This window comes from Fringilla coelebs, assembly GCF_963513975.1.
Source record: "Fringilla coelebs genome assembly, chromosome: Z".
In the NCBI taxonomy this organism is placed as follows: domain Eukaryota; kingdom Metazoa; phylum Chordata; class Aves; order Passeriformes; family Fringillidae; genus Fringilla; species Fringilla coelebs.
Window position 1 is genome coordinate 20,727,657 of NC_140031.1, and position 27,451 is coordinate 20,755,107.

Consider the following 27,451-nt stretch of genomic DNA (forward strand, 5'->3'; position numbering starts at 1 on the left):
TGATGACTACAGAAAATCTAACAAAACCCACTAAATATACCTTAGGTAACTATCTAGAACAATGCTTGACAGAGCAAGGAAAGCTCTTCAGAAAAGTCTAGTAGGGAAATAGTACCTCTGAAAACACCAGTTTTTACTAGTATTTGTTGCACTTGGGAAGACCTAATTATAAATACTAGGTTTTCCCATTTATTTAATTAGATTCTGCTATCCCTTGAAGCCTGCCACAAGTATTTAATAAATAATATGTTATTAATTCCTGGGACCGGGGGGGGGGGGGGGGGGGGGGGGGAATGTGTTAATCATTTCACAAACCATAAATACACAAAAAGTTGAAAATATACAAAAGTTGAATACATACTTTTTGGTCAATTTGCATTAGCAGTCTTCTCCAACATACACTATTTTCCTTGGGAAAAGTATCCCTAGAATATAAACAATGCCATAATGCCAGTGCACCCTGTATGTCAGAGGATATTTTAGAGACAGTTTGGTGGTGAGACATCAACAGGAGTTAACATATATGATTGAAATGTCATTGGTATATGGCCCATTTGAAAAAGGTATTTCAGTACACAATTATCAAAAACTTAATTAACCTTCTGGTGACAGTGCAGGAGACAATTTTTGAGGATCACAAATCAGTGTAAATTCATACAGTTTGTCAAAATATCCCTGTGGATGAAGATGAAGTAAGTATAGATAGATGTCTGAATAAAATCTCACATATACTAAGCCATTTACATCATGGTATTGGGATGCTCTCCTCAGCCTGTATCTATTTTTAAAGAGCAGGCTTCTAAAACACTGTTTAATTTTTTTTCTGATCATATCATTTAGCCTAAGATAAGCTATCAAACCCTCCCTCAGAAACCTGTTCCCCCTCTCCCGTAAAAAAAAAGGAAGTCTCTCAAATATAAAAAATATCCTAAGAATGACACCTGCTGCCAAAACACTTCCAAACACTCACTCTGTCAGAAACATTCCTTCACATATTAATATCATACTACGTCTTTTAAACCCCATATTTGTATTAGGAAAAATCATAAGAATTGCTTTCCTTAATTCTATATAAAATTATTTACAGGAGGTAGAGTCAAAAATAGCTAGTGGATCACCCACCAGTTATCACTCTGTCAGTATTTCAGTTTGTTCTCCTGAATGTTACATATTGTCCAGACCAAATGGTATAATGCAGAAATCTTCATCGTAATCATCACATACTTTTGAGAGTTCCAGTGCGTACAGTCTTTGCCAGCTCTTAGTACTTCAGGTTTATTGCTTTTTACTGCTAACAACTTCAATTTCCCTTATTTTTTTAAGTTTTGATTTTCTGTTTAGATCTAGATTATAGGTATTCTAGTCAAAAAAAGAAATTAAGGAAAACATTATCTAGTATCACCTTGCTTTCTGAGGAGAATACAAATTTGGCTAATGTTATCAAACCACTAATTCCAAGCCTTATTTTCAGACTGCAACAGACTGTGAAAATAAGTCACAGGTGTTCATCACTTGATATCATGTTTCTATTTTATTAGATGACAATGCCTGTATTACTCACTGATGGTTCACAGTTTTAGATGAGATTTTTGAGAAACATTCTGTCTTGATGTGGAAGGAAGCACAATCTGCCTCCCTGTCTCAGCTGTGGCTACTGTAAAATTACCACAATATTTTGCAAATAATTATGGTGAGCAAGATGCTTCTGAATTCTTCCTTTGAATTTCAATACCAGATATCCTTAATGTAGCTCCTAATGATTAAAGCCATGCTGAGTTCTATGGTGGCAGATGCTGAACAAAAGCATAGCAAGTAAGTAGGTACTGTTGATAATTTCCAGATAAATTTGCTGGGGGTCTCCATCTGCTTTGTGTTGAATTCTAGAAGTATTTCCAAATATTAAATGAGTAACAGTTGTGCACACTTTACAACACGGGTTTCATAAACTGAGAAAATGCTATAAAAACAGTGTAATCCTTTCTCCAACCAAATAAAATATTCTTTTACTACCCATCCCACTGACAACAGTGTAGGTCGGTATTACTTTGGCATTTGGTATGACCTAAAGATCCACAAGCCCAAGCCTCCTTACTTTGCCCAAGTTTCAATCAATCTATACATTTTACAGATTAGATTACTTACCCAGAACTCCACTAGGTGTGTTTTAGGTTGTGACTTAGCATTCCCTATTGTTAACAAACTTTGCTACACCATGCTTTTTGAAAATGGACACACTGTTCTATAATTTACTTTTATCTTGCGTTTTGATCTAAAATGGCATTCTAGAACATTGGCAATCCATACATTAAAATGTTATTTGAATCATTAACAGGTTGGTATTTTTTCTAACATTGAAATTTTTTGAATCTTGAAACTTACCATTCAAAATCAGTTTGAATATTTCTTTTTTAGCTCATAATAACCAAGTTTCCAATCTAAGTTTTGTTTCCAGTCTAGAGATACTAAAGGATTGTTGCCCAGCAGCCTTATTTTTTACAGAACTAAAAATTAATTTCAGTAAGTTATGGAAGGGAGGAAGGATATGAAACATAATCAAAAGCTGATTTGGGTAAATTTAATTGCTGGGTTACTTTTCAGGTTAGTCCACTTGGTCTGTGTCTCATCTCTATTCACTCATGTCTGCTTCCAGTCAAAACTGAGAGAAAGCAATAGCTAAATACTTCAGTATAGTCAACACCTTTCTTAATGCTAATTACACCTAGAGATCAATGACTGCTTTCAAAATGCCGACAACTCATGGATAAATCAACATGATTTTTCCATTCATTCCCAGGAAGTTACCTCAGGAAAATCTTTGGAGCCATTAATAACAAGCATTATGCAAAACACTCAGAGATTCTTGCCTTGCTGCTTGGTCAGTATATACTGAACAAATTCCAGGCACTACCAGTGAATTAATTTCTCTTTACATACGCCAGTTTTTATATGTTCTTTGTTTTTTTATAATTTATTTATATAATTATCATAGTTAGTGGTAAAATTTTTATTAACCAATAAGTATTTCAACAAAAAGAGGTAGAGTTTCAGTTTATATTTTAATGAACTGGCGGCATAAGTTACATTTACCAGTAATTAAATAAACTTCCCTTTTACAGATTTAATATCACTTCACCAATATTTGATTTGTAGCAATCATGAAGACAGATATCACCATCACTGGCTAAGAATTTCTTGCGCAATACTTCACACTTCTAGTTAGCTGGGGTTTGGCTGGCATGGAATTGATTTTCTTCTTGGTCACTGGTTCAGTGCTGTGTTTTGGGTTCAGCATGAGAGTAATGTTGGTAACATGCTGGTGTTTTAGCTGCTGCTGAGCAGTGCTTACCCTTAGCCAAGGACCTTCAGTGTCCCATTCCCCGTCAGTGACCACGTGCACAAGGCACCGGGAGGGAGCATGGCCAGGACAGCTGACCTGGACAGGCCAAAGGGATGTTCCTCACCGCAGAACATCCTGTCCAGGATGTAAACTGCAGGGACCTGGCCAGGAGGGGCTGACTGCTGCTGGGGGCTGGGATGGGCATTGGTCAGCAGCTGGTAAGACCTTCTGTATTGTGGGTCACTTGCTTCTCTTGGCTTTTATTCCCCTCTCTCTCTCCTTTTTGTCATGATGATTATTATTAGTAGGAGTAGTAGTAGCAGCAACAGTACTTGTGGTAGTTGTCGAAGCATAGTAATATTTTATTTTGTTTCAATTATTAAGCTGTTCTTATGTCTTTTATTCTGATTTTCCTCCCCACCAGGGGAATAGGGATGGAGGAGTGAGCAAGCAGCTGTGCTGTACTTAATTGTCCACTGGGGTTAGACCACCGTGCCAGCTAATCATTATTTTTGACACTTTCCTTCTAAATTCGTTTTTACTTTTTTACAAGTTAGATAGAAATTACAGCCATTTCAAGATAGTTATTTCTTTCCCTTTAGGTAGTTTACATATTGTGTTTTAGCTCTCTCTTTTTGCTGCGCATCTTACAAGTTTTACTCTCATGCCTCTGCCGACACGGTGATGCTCTGTCCTTGAGGCTGGAGTCGAGGCATGCCGAGCAGAGGGATATTGGCTGAGGAAATCACTCCCTCTGCTGGATATTCGAGCTTCTTGCTCTTATTGCAATCTCAATCCGGCGTTTATCAAATGGATCTCAACGGAGGGTTTACATTTCCCTATGTGTTGGTGGCCCGCTGAAACCACAGCCAGTAGTCATCTCATATGTATTCCTGTAATCAGCAAAAGATATAGTCTACACGTTTCTGCTCGGCTCAGAAATTAAGAGAGAGAGTGAAGTCTAATGGAAAGAGAAGACACTTTGTAAATAAATGAAAGAAAAAAGCACTGACAAATAAAAACTGAACACAAATAAGAAAATGGTGGTAGGTAAAAACCAGAACGAAAGAACATTAGCACCTTGTCAAAATAAGATATATATGTGCAAAGGGAACAAATGTTTTAAAACAGATACTACAGAAAACACACAGAATTTAAGCAGGTATCGTAAGTTCCTAAAAAATGCAATTAGGTGAAACATGGAAAATTGATAAAAATTGATAAAAAACTCAAATGCGCATAACTACACTGGACAGCAGACTTCCAGAACTAAGAGGAGCCTACAAGAAAGCAGGAGAGGGACTTTTTACATGGGCAAGTAGTACTAGGACAAGGGGTAATGGCTCTAAAGTGAAAAAAGACTAGGCTTAGGAATTTAGACTATTAGGAAGAAATTATCTTCTGTGAGGGTGATGAGACACTGGAACCAGTCACCCAGAGAAGCTGTGCATGTCCCTTCCCTGGAAGTGTTCAGGGCAGGGTTGGATGAGTCTCTGATCAACCTGGTCTAGTGCAAGGTATAAAAGATATCTGTAGCTCGTCTCTTTATCTACTGATAGAGTCACTCCATTATAGAAAGCCAGTGTGTTGATCAGGCAGGACTTGCCCTTGATGAAGCCATGCTGGATGTCTCAAACCACATGGCAGGGGGGATGGAACTAGATGATCATTGTGGACCCTTCCAGCCCAAGCCATTCTGTGATTCTGTGGCTACCCCAAGCATGTGCTTTTTGCAAGGCAAGGTGAGAAATGCATGTATCCTGTGCAGTGCAAGATCCTAACTGTGCAGGACCATCAGCTTACATAAAGGCTGTACTGCTGTCAGTCATTGACAATTCAGCTTCTGGGAAGAATATGAATTCAATTTTCCTGACATCTGTATTTCAAAATTGTAATGCTAAAAATAGGCCAAAGCATACATCTGATTTCCCAGCTTAAAATATGTGTGAACACGGTTATGGACGCACGTCAGACAATAGTATCGATCTGATGCAGAAATAGTATCTTTAGCTCTTTTGGTCAGTGCTGTGATATTTGAAGGCCTCAGCACAGATGGATTGCTTCAGAATGTCTCAGGATCATTAAGAAGCATCCAGAGCAGTGTCAGATGTGCTGCCCACACACAGATGACTACTCAGAAAGAGAAAACTTTAGGGCAAGCATGTGCCTAGGAGGGAGAACTCCAGCCCACAAATTACTCCAGCTGTTCTCCTAGAGTACTACAAACAGTAATAACTCTCCCTACAAACTTTACAAAGTTGGGGAATGCGATTCTTTGACACATCAGTGGTTTCAAATTGAAAGAGAGTAGATTTAGATCAGATATTACAAAAAAATTATTTACTGTGAGGAAGGTGAGGCACTGGAACAGGTTGCTCAGAGGATATGTGGCTGCCCTGTCTTTGGAAGTGTTTAAGGTCTGTTTGGATGGTGCTCCAAGCAACCTGGGCTGGTGAAAAGTGTCCCTGCCCACACCAGGAGGCTTGAAATTAGATGATCTCTAAGGTCAGTTCCAACCCAAGCCATCCTGTGATTCTTTGATTCTTTACTGTGATGGTGATAGAGTAGTGGAACAGATTGCTTAGGGAGGCCATGGAGTCTCCCTTCCCAGAAATATTCAAAATCTGACTGGATGCAATACTACGCAACATGTTTTAGGTTAACCTGTTTTAACAGGGCATTAGACTAGATGACATCCAGAGATCCCTTCTAACCCCAGCCATTCTGCAACTTTGTGATTCTGTGAACACACTCAGTTTCCCACCTATTATTTGTGGCAGGTATTTATGAACTCAGATATTTCTGGGGGCATTTTATCTGCCTAACATATAAGACTCATATGTTCTCGTGGGCCCACTTCTCAGTCTTGTCCCAGCCTATCTGGATGACTTTCCATCACTCGGGTGTGTCAGTCACACCACTCAGCTTGGTGTCATCTGCAAATTTGCTGAGCATGCACTTGGTATCTCCGTCCTGGTGCCAGTATGGGACACCAATCACCGCTGATCTCTGTACAGACAATGAATTCTTGATCCCGACCCTCTGGATGCAGCCATCCAGCCAACTCCCTAACCACTGTTCATCCATCAAATCCAACTTGGAGAGAAGGATGTTGTGGGGTACCCTGCCAAAGGCTTTACAGAAGCCCAGATAAATGACATCTGTAGCTCTTCTCTTGCCTACTGAGTCAGTCTATCACAGAAAGCCAGTGGGTTGATCAGGCAGGACTTGCCCTTGTGAAGACATGCTGGCAGTCTCAAACCACTGTTGTCCACAACCATCCCTGTTGTCCATGTGTCTTAGCACAGCTTCTAGAAGGATAAGTTATCATCTTCCCAGACACAGAAGTGATGCTGACTGGTTGGTAGCTCCTTTAATCCTTTTTAAAAATTAATTCCATGTTTGCCTTTTGTCCACACACCCAGGACATCACCTGTCTGCCATGAATTCTCAAGTACCACAGAGAGATGTTTGGTGACTACATTGGCCAATTCCCTCAAGACTCTGGGATGTACCCTATTAGGTCCCATAGCCTCAAGTATGTTCAATTTCCTCAGGTGGTCTCAAACCTGACCTTCTCTTACAGCTGGTGTGACTGCTCCTGCAGATGCTGCCTTGACTTCCATGCACTTAAGAGATGTGAAAAGACAGTGTCAGAGAAGGCTGAGGCAAAAAGGCTGTGAAGTACCTCAATCTTCTCCTTGTCTACTGTTACTTGTGGGAATTCAGCACATCATTCCGGATGTCCAGAGCTACTGAGAGAACCCTTGGGGGGGCTCGGAGGTCTTGGAATGTTGCCAAAAGCGCTTGGTGGCTTGACTTCGATCCCTCTAGGAATGTGCCACCTGCACATGAGGATGTGAGAATCACTGGGGTTTAAATGGTATAGAAATAGTATAATTACAAGGTGAAACACAGGTTTTAAGGTTTTGGTACAGGGGGGTTATGGAGACAAGATGGAGGAGTTTAGGCTTACCTCGTGGTTCTTCTTCCTTCTTCATGTCTTCCATTTTCTGTGTGACGCAGATATTTTTGGATAGGTTCTTGGTGAAGGTACACTTGCTAATAAGGGTGATAATTATTGGGGACAAAAGGTAAATATGATTTATGTAGGTTTTGTTATAAAAAGACACGACTCCCAGTGGGCGGTCAGAGTGCCTTTGGCTGCCTTGCTGGTCAGATCCCAGCTGGCAGAGAGAAAACTTTGTAGATAAGAAATAATAAACAACCTTGAAGACCAAAAACCTGAGAGTCCAGCCTGGTCCTTTGAAGCCCGATCGGAACGAACCCATCTCACACGTGTCTGGGCAGAGACAGACAACAGCCGATCCGGACAGTTACTGGATGTGTTAACACATATTTTACAGATGGATTTGTTTCCCTGTTGTAGAAATCAGTAAGGCGTTTGGATGATCATTCTAAAAAGAAAAATCTCTTTTAAATATACAGATTTGTCATTACGAAAAGGGCTCTGAGTTTAAATTATATTTTTTCCAGTAGAAAATATAGATTTTAAAGTCAACACTATTTATTTTTAACAAGGATCATGTCTCTGTTATTGAAACTTGAGAAATACTGTAATTAGTTAGGGATGCTGGTGTCTGAATGTTCATCTTGTACCAAAGTCAATTTCTTTGGAACAGTTCCCGTGTTCAACAATTTTTCTTTTTTCATCTACAAAACACATACAAAAGTATTTTATAGGCCAGGACATGAAAACATGCTACCACATAAAGAGATTTTATGAATGGTGTTATTTTTCATTTTTCTTCACTTCCTTCCTCTAATTTTCCTTCGCCTTTTCCTTCTTTTCTACTTCTTCATCCTTTCAATTTTTTAATCTATTTATTTTATGGCAATCATGATAATGAGGCCAAGTTTCAAACATATGAGGAAAGACAGGAAAAGTTTTCTTGAAGTTCAGTCTGCTATAGCTTTTCTGTCCCATATATTTTAAGATTCTTTTGATATGTGTCAAATATTCATCACCTATCAGCTCACTACAAATCCTGGTATTTTTCTCATATTTGGAAAGTTTTGTATATAAAATGTTGTGACTAATTGCTATGTATTTTGGGCTCATTCTACAGTATCTTTGTCCTGAGACATGACAGGAAAGCATATTTGTCACAGTAGTAAATGTATTATGCATACAGTCGATTCTACTGGACTAATGAGACTGCATAACTTCAGGTTCCTTGGTCTATTTTAGAGTCTGGGTTTGGCAAAGCAAGCAGCAGTCAGGGGAGTGAAAGCAGATGGAAATAAAATTTAACTGCAGACAACTGTTGTCTCACAGAAATATATTTTCATTATCTTCCCTGGAATGATTTTTATCTGCAGATTTTCTTCCACTATTAACAGCAGATATTTTTTCTGTGCCTTGTTAAAAATTTTGACACTAAGCAAAGTTCATAGTCTCAGCGTAACTAAGTTTCATTATAAAATTAATGAGCCTGTTTTTAATATGTACACAAAAGAGGGAAATTACCTGTGATACCAAACTATATTAGAAGTCCTGTATGACCTCTGCAATTGCTGGAATTTTCTCTGGGTATAAGAAACCCAGGAAAGAGTTCCTATTGGTCCTAATGGACGTACCTGGCCACATACAACCTACATTTCAAAACAGCAAGTCTTCCTACCTTACTGATCTAAAGGTGGATTTTTGACACCTTTCAAAAATGATACAAGAGTCAAAAGCTCTAGTGAGAAGGACAGTGTCCCTGTGTTCTCACTTCTGATGAGGAGGCAGACAGGGAAGATATTTGGCTTTTGGGGCTAACTTAAGGGACAGACCCCATGATAGTACAGACGAAGTACCTAGGCTTTTGTGAACTGCGTGGTTTTTCCATCGTCGGGTCAGAGCAAGTTCCCAAGCATTTCTGGATGCAAGCATTGGTTTTGAAAAACAAAACGCAAACAGCAGGTCTCTCCCCACAAAAGGCCACACAAACACTTGCAAAGACTGGGGAGATGAGAAGACAGTATAGACTGATTGCAGATGCTGCAAGTTCCCATATGTTCAGAAGCTCTTGACAGGTTCCTGACTAGAAAAGCTCTCTTTTCACACACCACAAAATGCTTCCACAGCAGAGTTCCACACGAATTTCCCCAGACTGCTTGTAACAGACCCAGATTAAGCTGGGAAGAGGTTTGCAGTGAAGACCACCTTTGCTAAATCCTGAGCATCCCTGAGGAACAGCTTGGTTTAAGTCATTCCCATCCTCTGCCCAGGAGATGAAAGCAAATAGTGCCTCTGCTCTTGCCAGGATCTGAGCCCCACCCTGCCTGCCCTCCACATGCCTAGGGTGGAAAAGGAGATCCTACACCCCCACCCTTCAGCCCCACAACAGAGGATCAGGCCACAGCCACTGCCAGCAGCAAGACACAGGCTCTGCATTCTGCTCAAGACCTCGCAGGCAGACTGCTCAGGCACGCTGTGCCAGGATGTGGTCGGGCCAGCCTGGAGATGGGCTGCCACCAGCCTGAGCTGCCCTAACACTCTCCCTGGTGACCAGGCAGCCATGGTGCTTATGCTGTAGTCCTGCTCACCTCATCAGAGTGCAGTGACAGCTGTGCACAAAGACCAGCCCAAAGCTGGTGCTTCTGTGCAGAAGGAAGTATTGAGTGCCAACACATCAAGATTGTAGTGAACAGGAAAGGCTGGAGAAGAGCTTCAAGATGTCAGCACAGAGTCAGCACATGTCAGCATGGAGGAGGAGGCCAGGTCTGGGCTCATGAGCAATGAGGCATAGGTTGGACCTGAAGGCCTCCCTATCCTGGCAAAGGAGCACATGGCTGCACCCCATCCCACCGGACAGGCCCCATCCATCTCAGGGTGCTGCTGACCCATGAGGGGAAAGGTGTGCACAGCACCTGGAAAAAGAGGAAAAGACTTCACAAGAGGGCATAGCAATACAAGCTGCACTATTTTAATGGGAGACCATGGGTTTTCCTGCAGTTTTCATGGTTTGATGTTCTTTTACAAGTGCCTTCAGGTCTTCTTAGGCGCCAGCACGTTTCCCAGAGCTGACCTGTCCCTGGCTTCGCTGTCCTAGTGTTGCCAGAGGTATGAACTCCTGGAGGTGTTCTGGGGCCAGCTGGCTCTCCTCTTTGTGGGGCACTGGCCTCCAGCAATGTTGATGAGCTGACATGCAAAAATGACTGTCTGGTTTTGTAGAAAGGGCTGCAACTTCCAAAGCAAGGTCCCCTCACCCAGCGCTACAGACTTTCTTGATCGCCATTTACATGGCCAAAGCCACATCCACCAGTGGCCCCATACAGCAACTGTTTTAGCCGGGGCAGCAGGGCCACAGGGATCTCTGGGCAACTCTAGAAAATGTCTGCTGAGACATCAGGCTGAAAGACACCCATGTAAGTCCTGGGCTCTTGCCCCACAGCACCTGGTGATCCTGGTGGCTGACAAGCAGGATCTGAGGGTGTTGTTGAGCCAACTCCAAAAATTGACTCCGTTGAGTAAATGTTGGTGTTCACAGCCTGCCTGAAAAGGGGGAAACTCTGTTTTCCTCATTGTCCAGCACACAATGCCTCCCAGGTAGGACTGGTAAAGCAGGGAGTAACATTAGTAAGATTTTATTGAGCAAGATTCTACTGAGCAGAATCCAGTGGAGCAGTGGGCAGCTCCACTCGGTCTCCACAACTATGTTTGTGTCTTGCAAGAGGCCAGAGAAACCTGAGGGCAAGGAGCTGCCCCCCTTGGCCAGCACCACAACAGCAGTCACACACTGCAGAATGGAGAAGACCATTTTAAATCACTGCTTCACAGAGGGGAGGAAGGTACCCCAGGAAGGATACTTATCTAGCTCTCCCTGGCCCAAACACTTCCCAAGCTCTTCCCATACAGACAGCTCCAAGCTCTGTCTATGGGACCTATTAAGTCCTGTTAGGAAGCTCAGAAACAGAGGCATAGTTTACACAGAAAATGCCCTGGATTCAGCAGAAACATATATCTCACTTTCAAAGATTTGCAGAGGTGTTCACAACTGGAAACTGAGGCCCAAAAAAGGCATTCTCTGATTTTGTTTTCCCAGTCATCCTTAAAAACTGAAATACTTCGGCAAATAAGAACAGTTACTTTTTAGGCATCTCAGATACACTTCAATGGAATATTCAGCTGCCAGTAAATAAACTCTTAGAGCCATATGAGATGCCCTCAGGTACGAAACCTGGCTTCTAAATGCTGCTTTAGAGGACCATGTCATATCTTTGTATTAAAATTGAAAAAGAGAGTCAGAAGACCAGCTTCAAGCAGCTCCTAAATTGTCTGCTATTTATAATGCCCATAATATAAACAACAAGATTTTTTAAATATTTGAGGCTAATGTCTTGCTCAGAGTTTGTGGGGACACAGCTTTTTCCTTAACCATTTGTCCTATGGCTTAAGCCTGAAGTGAGACTGTGACTAAACCATGTCAAATGGAATAAAATTAACTGCAGTGTAATTCTAGTGTAATTCTGCGGCAGTACTGCTTCTACCTGTAGTTCGGAGTCATGGCTACATAGTTGCTCTTGGATGGATGCTTTGTAAGCATCCTACTCAGTGCTGGAACAGAGAACATTTTGAGGAATCTTGCTCTGCGCTGACTCTGGAAGGAGCATAGGTAAAGCAGAGAGCTTCCTTTCAGCCCACCAGTTCTTAATTTTGGCAATTGAAGTGGTTACTTTAACAGGCCTGTTTGTTGGGATAAAACCAGAGCTTAGATTCAAGGATTGGAGAAGGACTTCCATGGCAAAAACAGTGAGGAATTTCTGTAGAATCTGGTAAGAGATAAATAACCAAAGTAAAAAACTATTTACTGTAGCATCATATTATATTACATATTTTAGATTACTTTGTTATAAGAATTTTGGATCTCTATGAGATCTGTCAGGAGAATTCCTAGGCATCATTTCTCAGTAATAATGAAAATAATATGCATAATCAGGGATGAGTGTAGGAGGTTCTTTCAACTACAACAGAAGAGTATTTGAACACAGTCTCATGTTAGAAAGCTTCAAAGATCTCCATTTTGGTTTTGTTGTGCCATCAAACTGCAAATAGCAAGTGCAACATGGAATTTGTTAGACCACAATTCTCAACTCAGAAACCGAAACAGAAATAATTTTCAAAAAAGTAAAGCTAGAAATTATCTCAAAATTCTTCATGTCTTCAACTAAAACTGGTATCTGAATGAGGATATTGTCTTCTGAGTGTTAGACAAGTAAGTTTTTCATAATTACGTATCTGAAACTGAAGCAAGCTAATTCCAGAGTAATTTAGAGATTCATTGCACTTCAATTTATTATGTACCAAGATTTTTATCTGCTAAGTTCCAGCACATTCATAGAATAGAGTTCAAAATGTCATTAAAAGGCAATAAAAAATAATTTAATACAGCATAAAAACATGTGGAAATCATTATTTCTACAAAAATACTTTGTTCACAGTATATATCCACTCAAACAGGTCATATGAAATTAATTTTTTTATCTGTTCTCAAGGATAAGGTGATTCCTTAAGCTGGAGTGTCTTCTAAAATCAAGAACAGGTTTTGGGAGCTCAGGAAATTCTTCTAGCTGCCCTGGAGGGCCCAAGACCCATGCAAGAGGTCTCAGAGACACTGGCACAGACCCCAAAAATGCCTATGGTTTTGATTATGACCCGTGGAGCAGATTACCAACCTTAGATTAAGATCTGCAAGCCACGACAAATTAAGTAGAATGATAGTGAGTTTATCATAGGGTGAAAAAGTAGATTTTGGAGGTTTTAGAATGGGGATTCAGGGGACAAGATGGAGGGATTTGGGCATGTCCTGCCTTTCTCCTTGTTCTTCTTAGCCTCCATCTTCTGCTGTGATGTTGGCACTTTTAGATTGGTTTAGAGTAGAAGCTCACAGTCTAACATAGGTGATAGCTATTGGAAAGTAATTGTAAATATTGTATACGTAGTTTTTAGTATAAAGACATAACATCACCCCAGGGGCAGGCAGAATGTCTCTGATAATTCTAGAAAAGAAATGCATTTCAAACCGCTTCATGTAATGCTGCAATAAAAATACATTTACAAAGATGTAATGTAGACAATGGTAAAACAGAGGATGATGCTGCAGTGTTATGAAAGATTAAACTTCACTAAATAGAAATTACCCTGTAGAGCTGCTCAGAATGTTTGAATGACAGCAAAATTGATAAAAACCTGAATTGCTTTATATTCCCTCTGAAGCATATAAAAGATACTTTTACACTACTTAGGAAATATTATCTTTATATTTTTACTAAGCACTGACAAGTCAGTCCCTCTCATGGGAAAGGAAATCAGGACTAAGAACACAGAGACAGAGTCATAAGGTAACAAATTACCAAGGATAATCTTCTTTTCACAAAAAGCATAAAATTAAACATAAAAGTACCATCACCAACTTTGGAAAACTTAGTCAGTGTTTTTTTTCTCCAATATTTTTCTTAGGAAGATTTTCCAGTTATCTCCCTGGTAGTACAAGTACAACTTTTAAACAATCAAATTTCTTATTGGCCAATTAATTTTGGGTGGAGTTTTTTTTTTTTTTGTATACATTTCCTAAGTTATATAAGGCTGCAATAATATTTTATTTCATCAGTGATGACCTATCAAGGAAAACTTTGCACAGCATTTGTTTTACTGAACGGAGTAAGCAAAGCCATTTCTGTTTTCCTGTAAGGCAGGCTCTATCCATTTTTTATCACCTTGGTATTTTGTTTTGTGCCTGTTCTAGCCCAAATTAACTTTTAAAAAAGTTATTATTATCACTATCCATATTATTTCAAATTAAAGATTACCAGAGCATTGATATTCACCTACATGTACTGGAAATGTACCCACAGTCCAGGTGGTAAAATTAGTCTTTTCAGAGCTACCCCACACAGTCAATGCAAGACATCCTGTGATCAATTAATATACTCCATTACTTAATCTCTTTATTTCTTCCAATTGGTGAGTCACCACCTGATACCAGAAATTCTTGCCAGCAATCTCAAAGTGCATAAACTTATATATTATTCACCCAAATCTCATTCATTTTCCAACTCTGTGACAGCCAAGGTTATAAAGTTATATTCTTTGCAAGTTCTAATCCAGCTTCAATTTAAGCAGTTTTAATTGCTATTCCACATCCTCAAAAAAGATGTCATCTGCTGATCAGTATTTTTTGATTCCTTTCCGTTCTTTTCTATTTGTTGAAAGTCTGTTGAAAATACTGCGTCAAGTAACAATCCATTTCATTCTAACATTATTTCTGAAATTATATCCTTTCTGGGTTATAAATTCTTGGGTTTTTAAACAAATTTAACTTCAATTTCAGGTATCTTCCCCAAATTCCGGAGCAGTTCAGATTGTCTGAATTTCTTCAGCTTATGTAAGTTCACTTTACAAGTCAAGCTTAAGTTGAAAACATACTTTTGTTTTTCTTTACTAAAAACTAAACTGAACCAACTTAATCAAAAGCCCCAATGAAAATTTACAATGACTGGCTTAATGGTATTATTTACACAGACTAAATATCATATAGTACAAAACCCCCTTCAAAGGGTTGTTAGTGCAATTTTATGTCTGTTTAGTGACAAACATTCAAGTTCTTCCTTGAAGATCCCAGACATTCCCTTTCTGATGTAATCTCCACAATTCTTTGGGCACCGACATTTTTTTCCATCCTGTATATTCCCACAGAACACAAATTCTTTGAAACCATGCCACCATGGAGAAAGAAAAACCCAGTGCTTTTATTTTCATCTGGATAACTAGTATGTTCTCCCAGGTTAAGGGAAATGTGGGATAAACCCACATATCTTTTCTGTATAAGTGGTTTCCCTTCTAGGAACTAGCTTTCAACATCAGGTAAGCAATAAAGTTCAGTGACTCACTATATTTTCAGTATATGGCATTTTATGTTTTCTTTTCCTCTCTCTCAAGACAGCAGGATTCCTTGACCACCAGGATTGTGAAGCACAGAAAGTATCCCTACATTTAACACAGCTCTGGATTCCATTCCAGGGAATAAGCAACCACAAATTAAGAAAACTATGTTAAGAATTACTTTATTAGATCTAGTCCTATGTGACTTAAAAAATGTTTTCCCTAGCTACAATCCAGCTCATCATCACAACTTTAGATGGATTTAATTATTTTTCAAAAAGAAGCAAAGCAAAGCAAAACAAATGTTTTGTTAATTGATGGATATTCTGTATAGACTTTATGTTTATTATAGGAGTATGACAAGATTTACAAATCAAATAAAAACCACTATCTTCAAGTAAAAGAGTATGAAATGTCATTTTCTTACAAGTTACCTTGTAACAAGAAAAGCTTTTCAATAGCTACATTTTTTTGCTGAAAGTCGGGCTGTATTCTCAATAGAATAAAAATACACAAAAATATAATCTCCATACAGTAAAAATGTTGTGCCTGATGGCTATTGCAGTGCCTAGTGTTAACAAAATTTAGCCAACAGTTAATCCAATAGTAAAGGGTGAAAGAGGACAGGGTTGCTTATTGGGCTTCTCCTGATATAATGCTATTCAAATGTGCAAGCTGCTTAGAAAAGAAAAGAAAAAGGGGGGAGGTGGGTCAAACAAGCAAACAAAACCATCAAAACCCAAACAATAAACAAACAGAAAGCCAAACAAAACCAACCAAAAAAAAACCCCAGCAGGTAATGGCAAAGATGATTTTATTTCTGTGCTCAGTATCAAGTCCCAAAAGTTCTACCCAACAATTTCTATTTCTTCATGCTTTTCTCCTAATGCTCCCTCTCTGGCCATTTTCCAGAACATGTGACCAAATAATAGATATCTAGGTCTTGGAGATGATCCCACATAATGGAGCAGCCTAATGGGTTGAAGAACCAGGGATTACAGACTGAGTTAATGCCTTGGATAGTCATTAGTGCACTACCGAATAGCTGCAGAAAATGTAACTGCTTGTAATGAAGAAATATTTTGGTAAAGAAAGAAACTCTACAGGAATGACAATTAGGTCATCCCTCCCCCTAGGCAGTTATATCAACACAACTGGAATGGATTTGACATGTTCCTGGTGTGATTATTGGAATACATCACCACTTGTTAGAGGTTCCCACAGAGTACCTGTGAGCTGGATACACTCTCCTTTGTCATGGACATGAAAACAGAATGTGCCACTGTGCATGCAGTCACTCCAGCCCTGCAGGGTGCTTCAGTGCACAATGACTCACTGCACAGGCCTTCAATGCAGTCTTCCCGGGACACCATCAATGCCTCAGAACAGCAAAGACACACTCTGGATTCTGACCTACTGTGTTAGTTTGGCACTGATCCTTGAACTCCCACCATAGACTGAAGGGGCTATCCCAGCAAAAGGCATTTCATATACAGCCTGCCGTGGAATTAACCGCTGTGTCAGCCTGTCAAGAGTCCTAAAGCCACAGCACAATTCATCTTCTCTAGTATTCCACAGTCCAGCTGCCCTGTGATAGACAAACGCTATCTATAAGACAATCAATACAGTTAACCCCACAGTACAGCTGAATGGCTCTGAATACAGTCTTTTAGCCAGCAGCAAAATTTCATTTTTCCTCATTCCATTTGCTGTTGCTATGATGTGAGCCATACAGTCCTTTTCATCTCTTAACCCCAGAGCCACCTTCGTGACTATTCCATCTGCGGAATTCCATTAATTTTAAGTAGTCCAACCCTATATCCTACTTAAACTGAAGCAAGTGAGATGAAAAAAAAAATGAAAATATCTCTCTCCTAATATTTTCAACATTATTTTGTGTCAGAAGTTGAGGCCTGAAATGTCTTGATCTCATTATTTTAATCTATATTTTATTTCTTCCGTTCATCATTAGCTTTATCAATTAAGTTTGCTAAAACTTGTCTTATAAGCTGCAATTCTTTATGACTGATAAATATTTCTTTTTCTAACAGTCATTTTAGTCTAAATTTGAGCATACTGTAGCACACTTTAAATTATTTGAAAATAATAGTCCATTTCTTCCACATACAGTTACTGTACTGCACGTGGCAGAGTAGAACAGAATTTAATTATTGGGAGCATCCTACCTGCGATGTTCTTTACTGGGTCTACACTAAGAAAGAAAAAGTAGCAATTACAACAACATCTCACGTTGTAATCTTTGTGCACTTCATAACATTTACAGCGCACTTTGGTCTCCATGAGAGCCCAGATATTACAACTACCTGATAATATAATCTTGTCTTTACCTGCAGGGATTGTATATTGAAATACAAGAAATATCACAGAAATTATATATCATAAATATAGGAGAAAGCCTGAAATGAAGGTTTCCGTTTTCCAAATCACCTCCACAGGCAAAGTGAAGGGACACTAATTTAATTTTCATTAGCATTCTTCCAGCCTCTCTTACTCTCACAATGTCTTTTAAATTGTTCCATTCTCGTGTTTGAAGATTGCCATCAGCATCACGAGCATATCGTCAGCACGTATCAGCTCCCGGTAATCCCACAGTGTCACCGCAAAAGACCAAATCCCCACTGAGGTGCAAAAGACGCGGCAGGCATGGACGCGCCCAGCTCGTTTCTCTTGGCTGCCGCGGCACACACGCTCACCAGCCTGGGGTGCCGCCCTTCCTTCCATGGAGCCCCGCCTGATGTGCAGCAATTTCCTACACCGATTCATAAGTGTTCATCATTCCCTCGCCCCATTTCATTGAATGCTTCCTCCTTTCTCTTGCTGTACATTAGGACAGTCGCGGGCTCATGAGGACACCCAGCCTAGCAGATCACGGCCGGCGGGCGCTCGCCCGTCCCTGCCATGTCCCTGGCCTCGCTCTATGAGATTACGATCTCTGGGATTGGGTTGATTCCTCGGGCCTGAGGGAAGGCAGTTTCTTTCCCAGTGCCCATTGAAAAGTTACCGTTCATTGCCTTAACCTTAATTCTCTCCGCCTCTCTTCTCCCCGGTCACGGCTTGCCGCCGGCGCTGACCCCACCCCGCTCCATCTCTGCCAGTCAGGAGACGAGAGGACGTGCCAGCCTCAGGGCTCGGCGCGGCGCAGGCTGGCGCGGGCACTGCCCTCATCCCCGCGATAGTAGAGCTGGCCCCGCCGCCGCCGAGCGTTCCCCGCCGGCCGTAGCAGCCTCCTGGGCGGCCCGGTTGCCGCCGTGTGCCTCCCGAGGGCAGGGGCCGCGCTGGCGGAGCGCTTTCCGCCGCCGTTTGTCTCCCGTCTCTTCCCGTTCGCGGGAGCAGCTGCTGCTGCGCAGCCCCTTCCCCGCCCGCCCGGTCGCTCCAGTGCCGTCGCCTCTTCCTCGCAGCCTCGCACGGCGCGGCCCGGTGAGCTGAGCGGGGCCGGGGCGGCGGGAGGCGCCGCAGCCGCCCGTGGGGCCAAGGCGGGCCCGGGCCGGGGGCGCGGGGGGCCGCGGGGTGAGCGCGGCGGTGCGGACACCCGCCCGCAGGCGGGGAGCGGCCGGGCTGTCCGTCCCCAGGTGAGCCCGGCGCCCGCCTGAGAGGCAGCCCCCTGCCTTCCTGCCCGGCGTTAACTCGGCGGGGCCGGTCGGGCCTGGGCGGGCGCGGGGGTGTCCGGGTGCAGCGGCTGTGGCAGTGCTGGGACAGCGGCAGCCTATTGCTGCTTGTTTCGGTCTTTACTTCGTGCAACAGCTAGTGCCAGTATGTGTAAGAGCGTGAAACAGGCAGGTCTGAGCTTGGATCTCTTGGGAAAACAAGATTACACGCCGATCCGTGGTCTTCTAGTGACCCGCCCAGTCTGTTCCCCGTCAAAGCCATTTACACACTCCATACCCTAGCTGTGCCTGGACAACCTGTTGACTTAGGCAGTATGCAGCAGGGGTTTTAGCAAGTCAAGAAATTTGTTGCAAGTAACTTTTTTTTTTTTTAACTTCGTTTATTACAAGGGTTAGTCTTGGTACAAAAGTATCTCACTCGCCACCCTCTGACATTAACTTCCATCATAAGGAAGCTGATCACACAGCGGCTGAACTGGTAGAAGAGTTCGTAGCCGAGAAGGAGATGCGCAGAAGGAGATGATGCATCTTTCTGCTTCTCTTGTTTGGCAGCCTGGAGACAGTTCTTTAAATTTTCTCTTCTGTCTCCCCATCTTAAGTGCTATTTTATTGGGAAACATTGTTGAAGTAGGTTTTTAAAAGCGTTTCTTTAATCAGAAATACTTTGGAGATCAGAAAGTAGCAGGAGGTTTTTAAAGCATGCCCTAATGTCTTCCATGGTTGTCTCTCTGTCTGGTAAAGTTATCAGTTCCTCTTTTTCTGGGAACAGGAACTTAAGGTATGGACTCTTGTTGGCTAGGACAGCTCATTTAGCTTTTCTCTATCATCCTCCTACAAAGATGCCGCTCATCTAATTTTTTTTAAGACTGTCAATAACTGTTGCTGAAGTTTCAGTGCCCTCATTTTTTACTGTGATCTAATTATTATTTTAATTTTCATGGCTGCAATGTTCTGAAGGGGTCATAGGTGATTTTTGAAGAAAAGGCATTGATAACCGCTACACTTATTTTCTCATTTTTATGTGTTTGTGAATGAAGGGCAAGTTAGTTGAAATTCTGGACTGCATTTCAACAGAAATTTAGGGAATTGTGTTTAGTTTTTCACTGTGAATATATGAGAATTTTTAATAGGAGTCCTACTTCGTGTTGTTTAGCAATCTTTTTGCAGACAGAATGACCAAAATATAATATATTCTACAATTTGGACTTCTAAAGAAATTTAGATGACTTAGATAATTTTTGTAGTTTGTCTAGTCTTCTCAGCTGGTAAAACTTCAATGGGTTCTGTGTCCAGAACTTGCATTCAGCAAGAATAGCTGACCCATTTGAAGAAGTTCACAAAATAGCAGTGGCAGTTGGAGCTCTAGAAAGCATTTTCTCTGAGGAAAAAGAGAAAGATTTCTTAAGTTCAAATACAAGATTGAAGCTAATATCTAATAAGTGTTTAAAATTTTAAAATGTTCTGTGCAAAAGAAAAGGAGCAATTTTGTTCTCTGTATTCACAGCAAATAGGGGAAATTAGAAGAAAATTCCATTTAAGTATTAGGGAAAAAGTTAAAAGATAAGAAGACAATGAAGTAGTTTGGGAAGGCTGTAAAATCTTTATCAAAGATCTCTAAGAGAAGATTAGAGCAATGAGTTCCAAGAAAGGGATCTGAGACTGACTTGGAAAGGAAGTCTTAGGACTCTGCTATTGGTTTTACTGGGACTAAATAATAAAAAAGAGTTTGGAGGTCATTAGACAATAGCCATGGAAGAATATAGGCATTTAAACACTCTGATATGTCTGCAAGCTACTTGGGAGACAAGCATGAGCTCACACAAAGCAACCAGTAGAGCCAGGACACGCGTGACCTAGTACTGAGATAAAAAGGCCCACTCAGGGCCTGACACTATTTTTGGAGTTCCAAATGAAAAACTTTTTATCTTTATGTAGGCGCTTTTTGCTGAAGGAGAGCAAGACACTAAGGTTAAACTGCATTTAACAAAATAGAAAACCTTCAAAATCCTGTGTTCATATGCATTTATTTGAATCTATGTGCAAAACAAAATAAAAGGGCATGCTAATGTGATAAATGAGAAGCATGATGTGTGTATAAACCTCTGCAATGCGTTAACATGCATCTGAAGAGTTTCTTCTGTCCTTTGTGAGGACGACAAAAGACACACACATGCAGAATTTAATACACTTACTTACTTTTTAAATACACCTAGGCCAGAAGAACACTTCAGCCTGTTGTACCAAAATATTTTAAAAAGTACCCACTTGAGTTGGATTTTTTTCCATGTAGTTCACTATCAGCACTCTTGGTTACACAAAACACGGCAAAATACAACTATGCTATGTGTTTATTACACATGTACTGTGCACTCATTTCTCTTATGTAAGTGCAATTTTAAATAAAAGGTATCTGCTGAACTAAGAAGAACCTCTCAAAGGGTGTGTAACTAACTAAACAAAATAAATAAATAAAAGACCTTTTATTTTGCAATAAAGCTTGGAAGATGTTATATAGATGAGGAGGATGTTTACATCAGCTCAAATGCCAGTGATCCTTAGAGAGCCTTTGTTTGCATGACTTGAACCTTGTCTTTTAAATATAGCAGGTGCATTTATTCATCAGTCTTTTATCTGATTGTTGAGAGGTCTGTCCTCAAATGTTTTTTGCCCTGCTCCAGTCATCAGCTTCAAATGAAGCAGCTGTTCAAGAGATAACAAGACATCCTCTAAGGATAACAGAATGTATATAGAGACTTAAATATGTCATTTGGATAAAAAAATGCAGCATAAAAAGTGATGCAAGGTATGTATCACCTCATATCAAGAAGGTATTTGAGTAGATAAGGATATGGCAGTACCTAAAGAGAATGTCTGAGCTAGCTGTATGCAAAATATCTTTCAGTCCATCCTGGTTGATCTTAGATTTGAGGCTTACACTGAATTATTGTAAAATTATATTCATTCTAGAAGTGTGGTATGAATTTGTGAAGAATAATTCATTATAACAGCTTTAAAGTGTTTGAGTGATATAAAGAAATTCATAACTGATATGATAATCATTCTCTCAATACCCTGTGGTGCCTAGTGTTATAACAGCAAAGGGGTACAAAGTACTTCTAAAAAATTTCAGAGAATGAATTTACTTTTTAAAAAAATATTCATAGACAGGTTCGTTATTTGAAATGTTACATTCTGAAATGTGTCTGATACAGAAAGTAGCAGCACTGACAAAGGTAGGTTAGTAAAAACTGAGGTTCTGCTTACGTCAAAGTGTTTCAACCATTCTATTTTTGTCAGGAACAAGACAGGTTACTAGTATAAGTTTTTAGCTTTTGTGTCATTGTCTCTTGCATGATCCTTTGCTTGTCTTTCTTAAGATTCATTTATGGACCCTTAATAAAAATTCATTTTAATTGTGATATTGCAAGGAAATATTTAATGTTTGCCTTAATTTCACTTCTTAAGCTGAGAGTGGGATCTGATTGTTAAAAAACTGCATGTATACTTGAGCTCAGAGTCTTCTGTATGTATACATGTTTCTGCTTGTCCTTGTCAGACTACACTTCAGACCTTTACTTATGTAGAAAAGTAAAAAATGTGATGAATGAAGACCTCAGATATAAATAAAAAATAATAAGTAACCTCTCTGTGTGTTTCATTGTCTTTGATTAAATCAGAAAACAAGGCAGAAAAAGAAAGGTAGAAATGGGGAAAATGCAAAAGTCTGTATGGTTCAACAAGGCAAACTGCTCTTCAGACAGCCTTTACTGAAGACCTCAAAGTTTCTTTAGTTAGTGAAAAATAAAAAAAAAAAAAAAGTTAAAATAGTTGCAAAATTAGATGTTTGGACTCTGAAACTTTTTACACTGATTTTTAGTTTTATAGTCCAGCATGCCCATCAATGAGTGCTGTGCACTTTAGCACTCTGAGTAGGCCTAACTCTAGTATAGGGCTTGAGTTTGACACGTAGATGAAAAAGATTTTATCTTTTTTTTTTTTTTTGATTTAGCTAGCACAAGAGGGTAAAAACATAAGTAGTTTGAAAGAAAATTTGGAGGATATTTGGAGAAAACATGACAAAAAGGGAAGAAGCTAGAGAAGACCAGAGAGACAATCAGGATGCAGAAAGACACAAAAAGAGAAAAATAGAATATTTGTCTTGTCCTTTTCGTGTCTTAATGTAGGTCCTGTTTCACAAAGACGTTAATACAGGTCCTTGAAAAATGGTTGCACCAGTAGTGCTCATCCTTGCACAGAAAATTATTTAAGGGAGCAAGCCCCCAGGGGCATGTTGAGAAAAGAATCTGTCATCTATGGTGTTAAGTTGACATTCATTATTGTTATGTGGCATTATATGTGTGTATGTTTATTTATTGCTTAGGGTAGCAATGGCTTATTGCTATGGACATATTCCAGAAAACTGGAGTTCTCTTATCTTTCTCCAAATATTGGACAAGCCTTTTGTTTGGTTGATTGGTCAGTTTTGTTTTATTTCATTTTGGTTTTAGTTGTCTTGTTGTTGCTGCTTTCTATTTCTTTCTGCAACCTAGAAATAAAACCAGCTGTTTCACATTACTATTTAAAACATCTAGATGGCATGCTATACAAGATCAGAGTATGTTTGTAAGTAAAGTATTAGTCTCCTCTACAGTGGTGAGAATATGTATGGATTTCAAGGTCTCAGGAGAAAAGTGGTGTTTCAACAGGTGACCAAACTGTATGCTTTGTGGTCTTTACAGGTCAACATACAGAGCTGCAAAATCCCAGGCTGACATAATGAACAACCAAGAAGCTGGTGTTTTGTGTTGCTGGAGATGTAGGAAATACATAGCAAATTCTGTTTTTCTTGCAAAATGTAATGGGAAAAAAACATCCAAAGTAAGTATAGCTTCTTCTGTGGGAGTTTGTAAGTTCTTCTGGTGCTGTTTATTTTAAATGGAGAAGTATTAGACTTAGCCTCACTTTGTAATTAGTCTCTTGGATGTAGTTAAGTAGAGACGGTTCTGTAGAGAGTAGTGGAGGAAGTAATTTTAGTGAAGCCAAGTAGGCAGTGATCCCCTTCATGGTCTGCCACATGCTGACTGGTGTTCATGGACACTTGGGTACTAGCCTATATAGAGCACTGCCATTTCTAATATAAAAATGGGGTTTGGTTTTGATGGTTTTAAAGCAGACTTGTTTTGTTTTAATATCTCTTAATGGACAACTCTTTGTGTATAAGGTGTATTTTAAAGACTGGTTCTAATTTCCACTGTGGTAGTTATCTGTGTGTAAAATATCCTTACATCAGAAAATTTTGGTCTTCATTTTTTAAATTTGGGCCATAGACTTGCACAAAAATAGCTCAGAAGATAAGGCTGCCCTGAGCAGGGTTATCCCTGCTCAGTAATTTATATGGTGTTTATTAAAATAAACAGAAGGATAATTACACAGAATAAAACCATGACAGAGTATTTCCCACTGTTTTATAATGACAGCTACTAATCATAAAGAGCTAGGGTCTTTCCAAATGTGCCAAAAAGGCTTACAGCCTCTTGAATCAAAGTTAAAAAGCAAATAGAAGAGAAGGTGGTGATGTTTTTTATTTATGTGTTAGTAATGCAATAACATTCTTTTGCACACTAGAGAGGGGTACAGCCAATAGATGTAGAAACAAAGTTAGTTTTTAAGATCATGATAGTATTATCAATAAACCCTATTTTAATCACTCTGCTTACAGTTCTGGAATAATTTTCACACTTTATATTTGATGGTTTTTTTGTGCATGGTTTGAAGTGATTTTTAGGGTGGAATGTGGAAATTCCAACTCCTTCTGTGGAAAAAAATGTAGTGAAAAGAAAAAGACATCTTTGTCCAAGCTCCCCATGGTAGAGCTTTTAGTTGTGAGCGGAGATCCACCCATCATTGCACACGGCTGAGATAGTTTATTCTCCATTTATGTAGATGGCAAATAAAAAAGTGTAATTTAATGCTGTATCCAAAGAGGTTGGGAGGGAAAGACAGTACTATGATGAGAAGAATAATGTTTTCAGCATGTTTTCACAGATGAATTTTAGACCTTCAGACAAAGACATAGCTGAATAATTAATGAAAAAAAATGTGGAACAAATTATGAAACAAATGTTGAGGTTAAAAACACAGTGTAAAAACTAATAATTAAAAGCATGTTTAAGTGCAAGTGGTCTTCACAGATAGGACAAAAAGCCAGAATACACATGATAAATGGATCTATCTGTCTTCTGTCAATACTTGAAGAATTTTTAAAAGCTTCTGTCTTCTGTCTATAGCCTCACTTCTAATTTTCAGCAGAATGAAATTTTTATTTTAATTACTTTAATAACATGGGTGTCAACAACTTTGCTTATTCATAAATTTTAACAGCTGATTTTAGGACTTTCTCACCAGACTTTCGTTATAATTTTAGCCATCCCTGTAACACTAATTTAGTTAGGTAATTGCTTTTATTTTAGTATCAATTAGTGAAATGCTACAGATTTTTAGATTTTTTTTTCTCTTCAGTTGGTCACATTATTGCTGTAAAAACTCTAAAGTTGCTAAGATTACCTGGTTACTCTATTAGTTATTCTAAAAAGAATTAGAATGCATTTGTGCATCACAGTCTTCATGTAAACTCTAACCTATATTTTCCTGTCTTTACTGAAAAATTATGCCAGCTGACAGTGATTCTAAAATCAATTTCCAGATATTCTTGAAAGGCCTGCAACTGCATACTTTCTGTTCTTTTAAACAAAACAAAACCACCTCCAGACCCTTACATTTCCACAGGAATTTGCCCAATATTCTTAGATTCAGAAATAGAAAATTACTGACAATATCTACCTGATTTTTAGCTTAAAGAAGCGCATCATAATTGAGATTTATTATTTGTTATTGTTTACTGTTTTTTCAGAACTGACTTCTGGCTATATTAAAAAAAAAAGCCTACATAAATTTTGAGTAATGATGCAATTGTTTTATTAACAGATATCACAACCTTCAGCTACTGCTCAGAATTCTTGCAATGTATGGCATGTGAGCCTAGAAGCCATTCCAGAGTGGGTGAAATGTGTCATTGAAAAGGTAGATTTTTTTTTTTTTGCATCTTCATTATTCAGTATGTAAAATAATTAAAGGGGACAAACTTCAAGGACACTGTTCTGGCAAGGTCCATGTATGCTACAGAGACCTTATAACTGAGGGAATTCTTATCAGGAACTTCTATCATTACCATTTACAGATGTTTTTTCCCTCTCTTAAATGTTGTTTAATTTTGTTTTGTTTCTAATATATGCAGGAGTGCTACAAGTGATAAATTCGATTTCCTGCTCTTTAACAGATGAATGTGTTTATGGCTGCCCAGATAACTGTCATGGGCATCTCTGCATTTTTGTAAATGCTTAATATTATATTTATTACCTTGGCTTTGGTGTTTGCTTTATTTTGATCATCATATCTTGCAGTACTAATGTATAGGTTGACAACAGAAAGCATGTTTCCCCATAAAAGTGGACTGCAGATTTGTTAAGAGATCAGTTTTTGGAATATGATGTGTTTTATACTTAATTCTTTTATACTTAATGTGCTCTTATGTCATATGAATATAGAGTAGATACTTTTCTGCAAATTCAAAGGTGTGATGACAAGCCAGTGTCACTGCTTTTGAGTTTTAACTGCCCATTTGTAACTTACAAACCATCTCGTAAATTTCCTGTTGTACTGACTGCTTCAGTTGGTATTTTCTCTAAGTTGTTTTAGATGTAGAAGTTAATGTTGTGGCTTAGATACTAATAAACAGTGTTTTTTGCCTCACTGATTTTCTTATATGAATCTTTGATTTTGATAAGTAAATTTTATTTGCATTCCTTAGACTTCACTGTAAAATTTTGCTGTATTTTAAGCAATTTCTGCCCTAAGCAAACCCATACTGAAAATGATGCACAAAGGAAAAAAAAATTGTTATGACTGTAGAACTAAGCATACAGAAATGTTGAAAACCTTCATCTTCCTTATTTGTATTGCTGTATGTGGGATTTTTCTGTTAAACATTAATTAAACTTTTTAAAATTAGTGATCTCTTCTACTTCAATGAATATAACAGAATAGTTATGTTCAGAAACACTAATCTTGGAGGTGTGTTTAAAAATTGCAGCTTATGAGTTATAGTATGAGTCACTTTTCAATATCACCTAACCATGAATCTTTAATAATAAGAAGGCAATTTTTTACAGTTTTTTTGCCTCTAAATTATTTCAGTATAATTGAATTCAATATTGATAGTAGTGTTATTCTTTTCAATTTTAGCTTTTAAATTATTATTTTGCACCTTTAGCGTTTGCATTTGAAAACCTGGAGGGTCAAACTGGGGATCAAGGAAATACAAAACCCATAGAATGCTTGACACAATTGCTTGAGGCTGCAGAGGAGCAATTCTCATCTGGTGAAAAAGGCAGACAATGCAATTCTCTGTGTACACCTTTGACATCTTTGTGTTCATTGTGTCACTTAATATCCTTGGAACTCTTGCCTCTTTCACTTTGTCTCCTCTGGCAAGATCCTGTGTTTTTATGGGTAAGTGCGGGGGGTGCAGGCTGTTAAACA

At 39.2% G+C, this 27,451-nt stretch overlaps 1 protein-coding gene across 2 annotated transcripts in view; it reads left to right on the plus strand.

Annotated features, from left to right (window-relative positions):
* Positions 1 to 18,462: 18,462 nt before the first annotated feature.
* RNF180 (ring finger protein 180) overlaps positions 18,463 to 27,451 on the plus strand; it is a gene marked incomplete at its 5' end in the record, with an annotated part of 69,982 nt that continues 60,993 nt past the window's right edge. Inside the window, 3 exons of one of the 2 annotated variants that reach the window (XM_084225315.1) lie at positions 18,463 to 18,665; positions 23,593 to 23,731; positions 25,838 to 25,933. In XM_084225315.1, coding sequence (XP_084081441.1) covers positions 23,630 to 23,731; positions 25,838 to 25,933 — 198 coding nt within the window. Of the gene's footprint in view, positions 18,666 to 23,572; positions 23,732 to 25,837; positions 25,934 to 27,451 lie in introns of those variants that run through there. The other variant, XM_084225314.1, reaches the window with a different exon arrangement.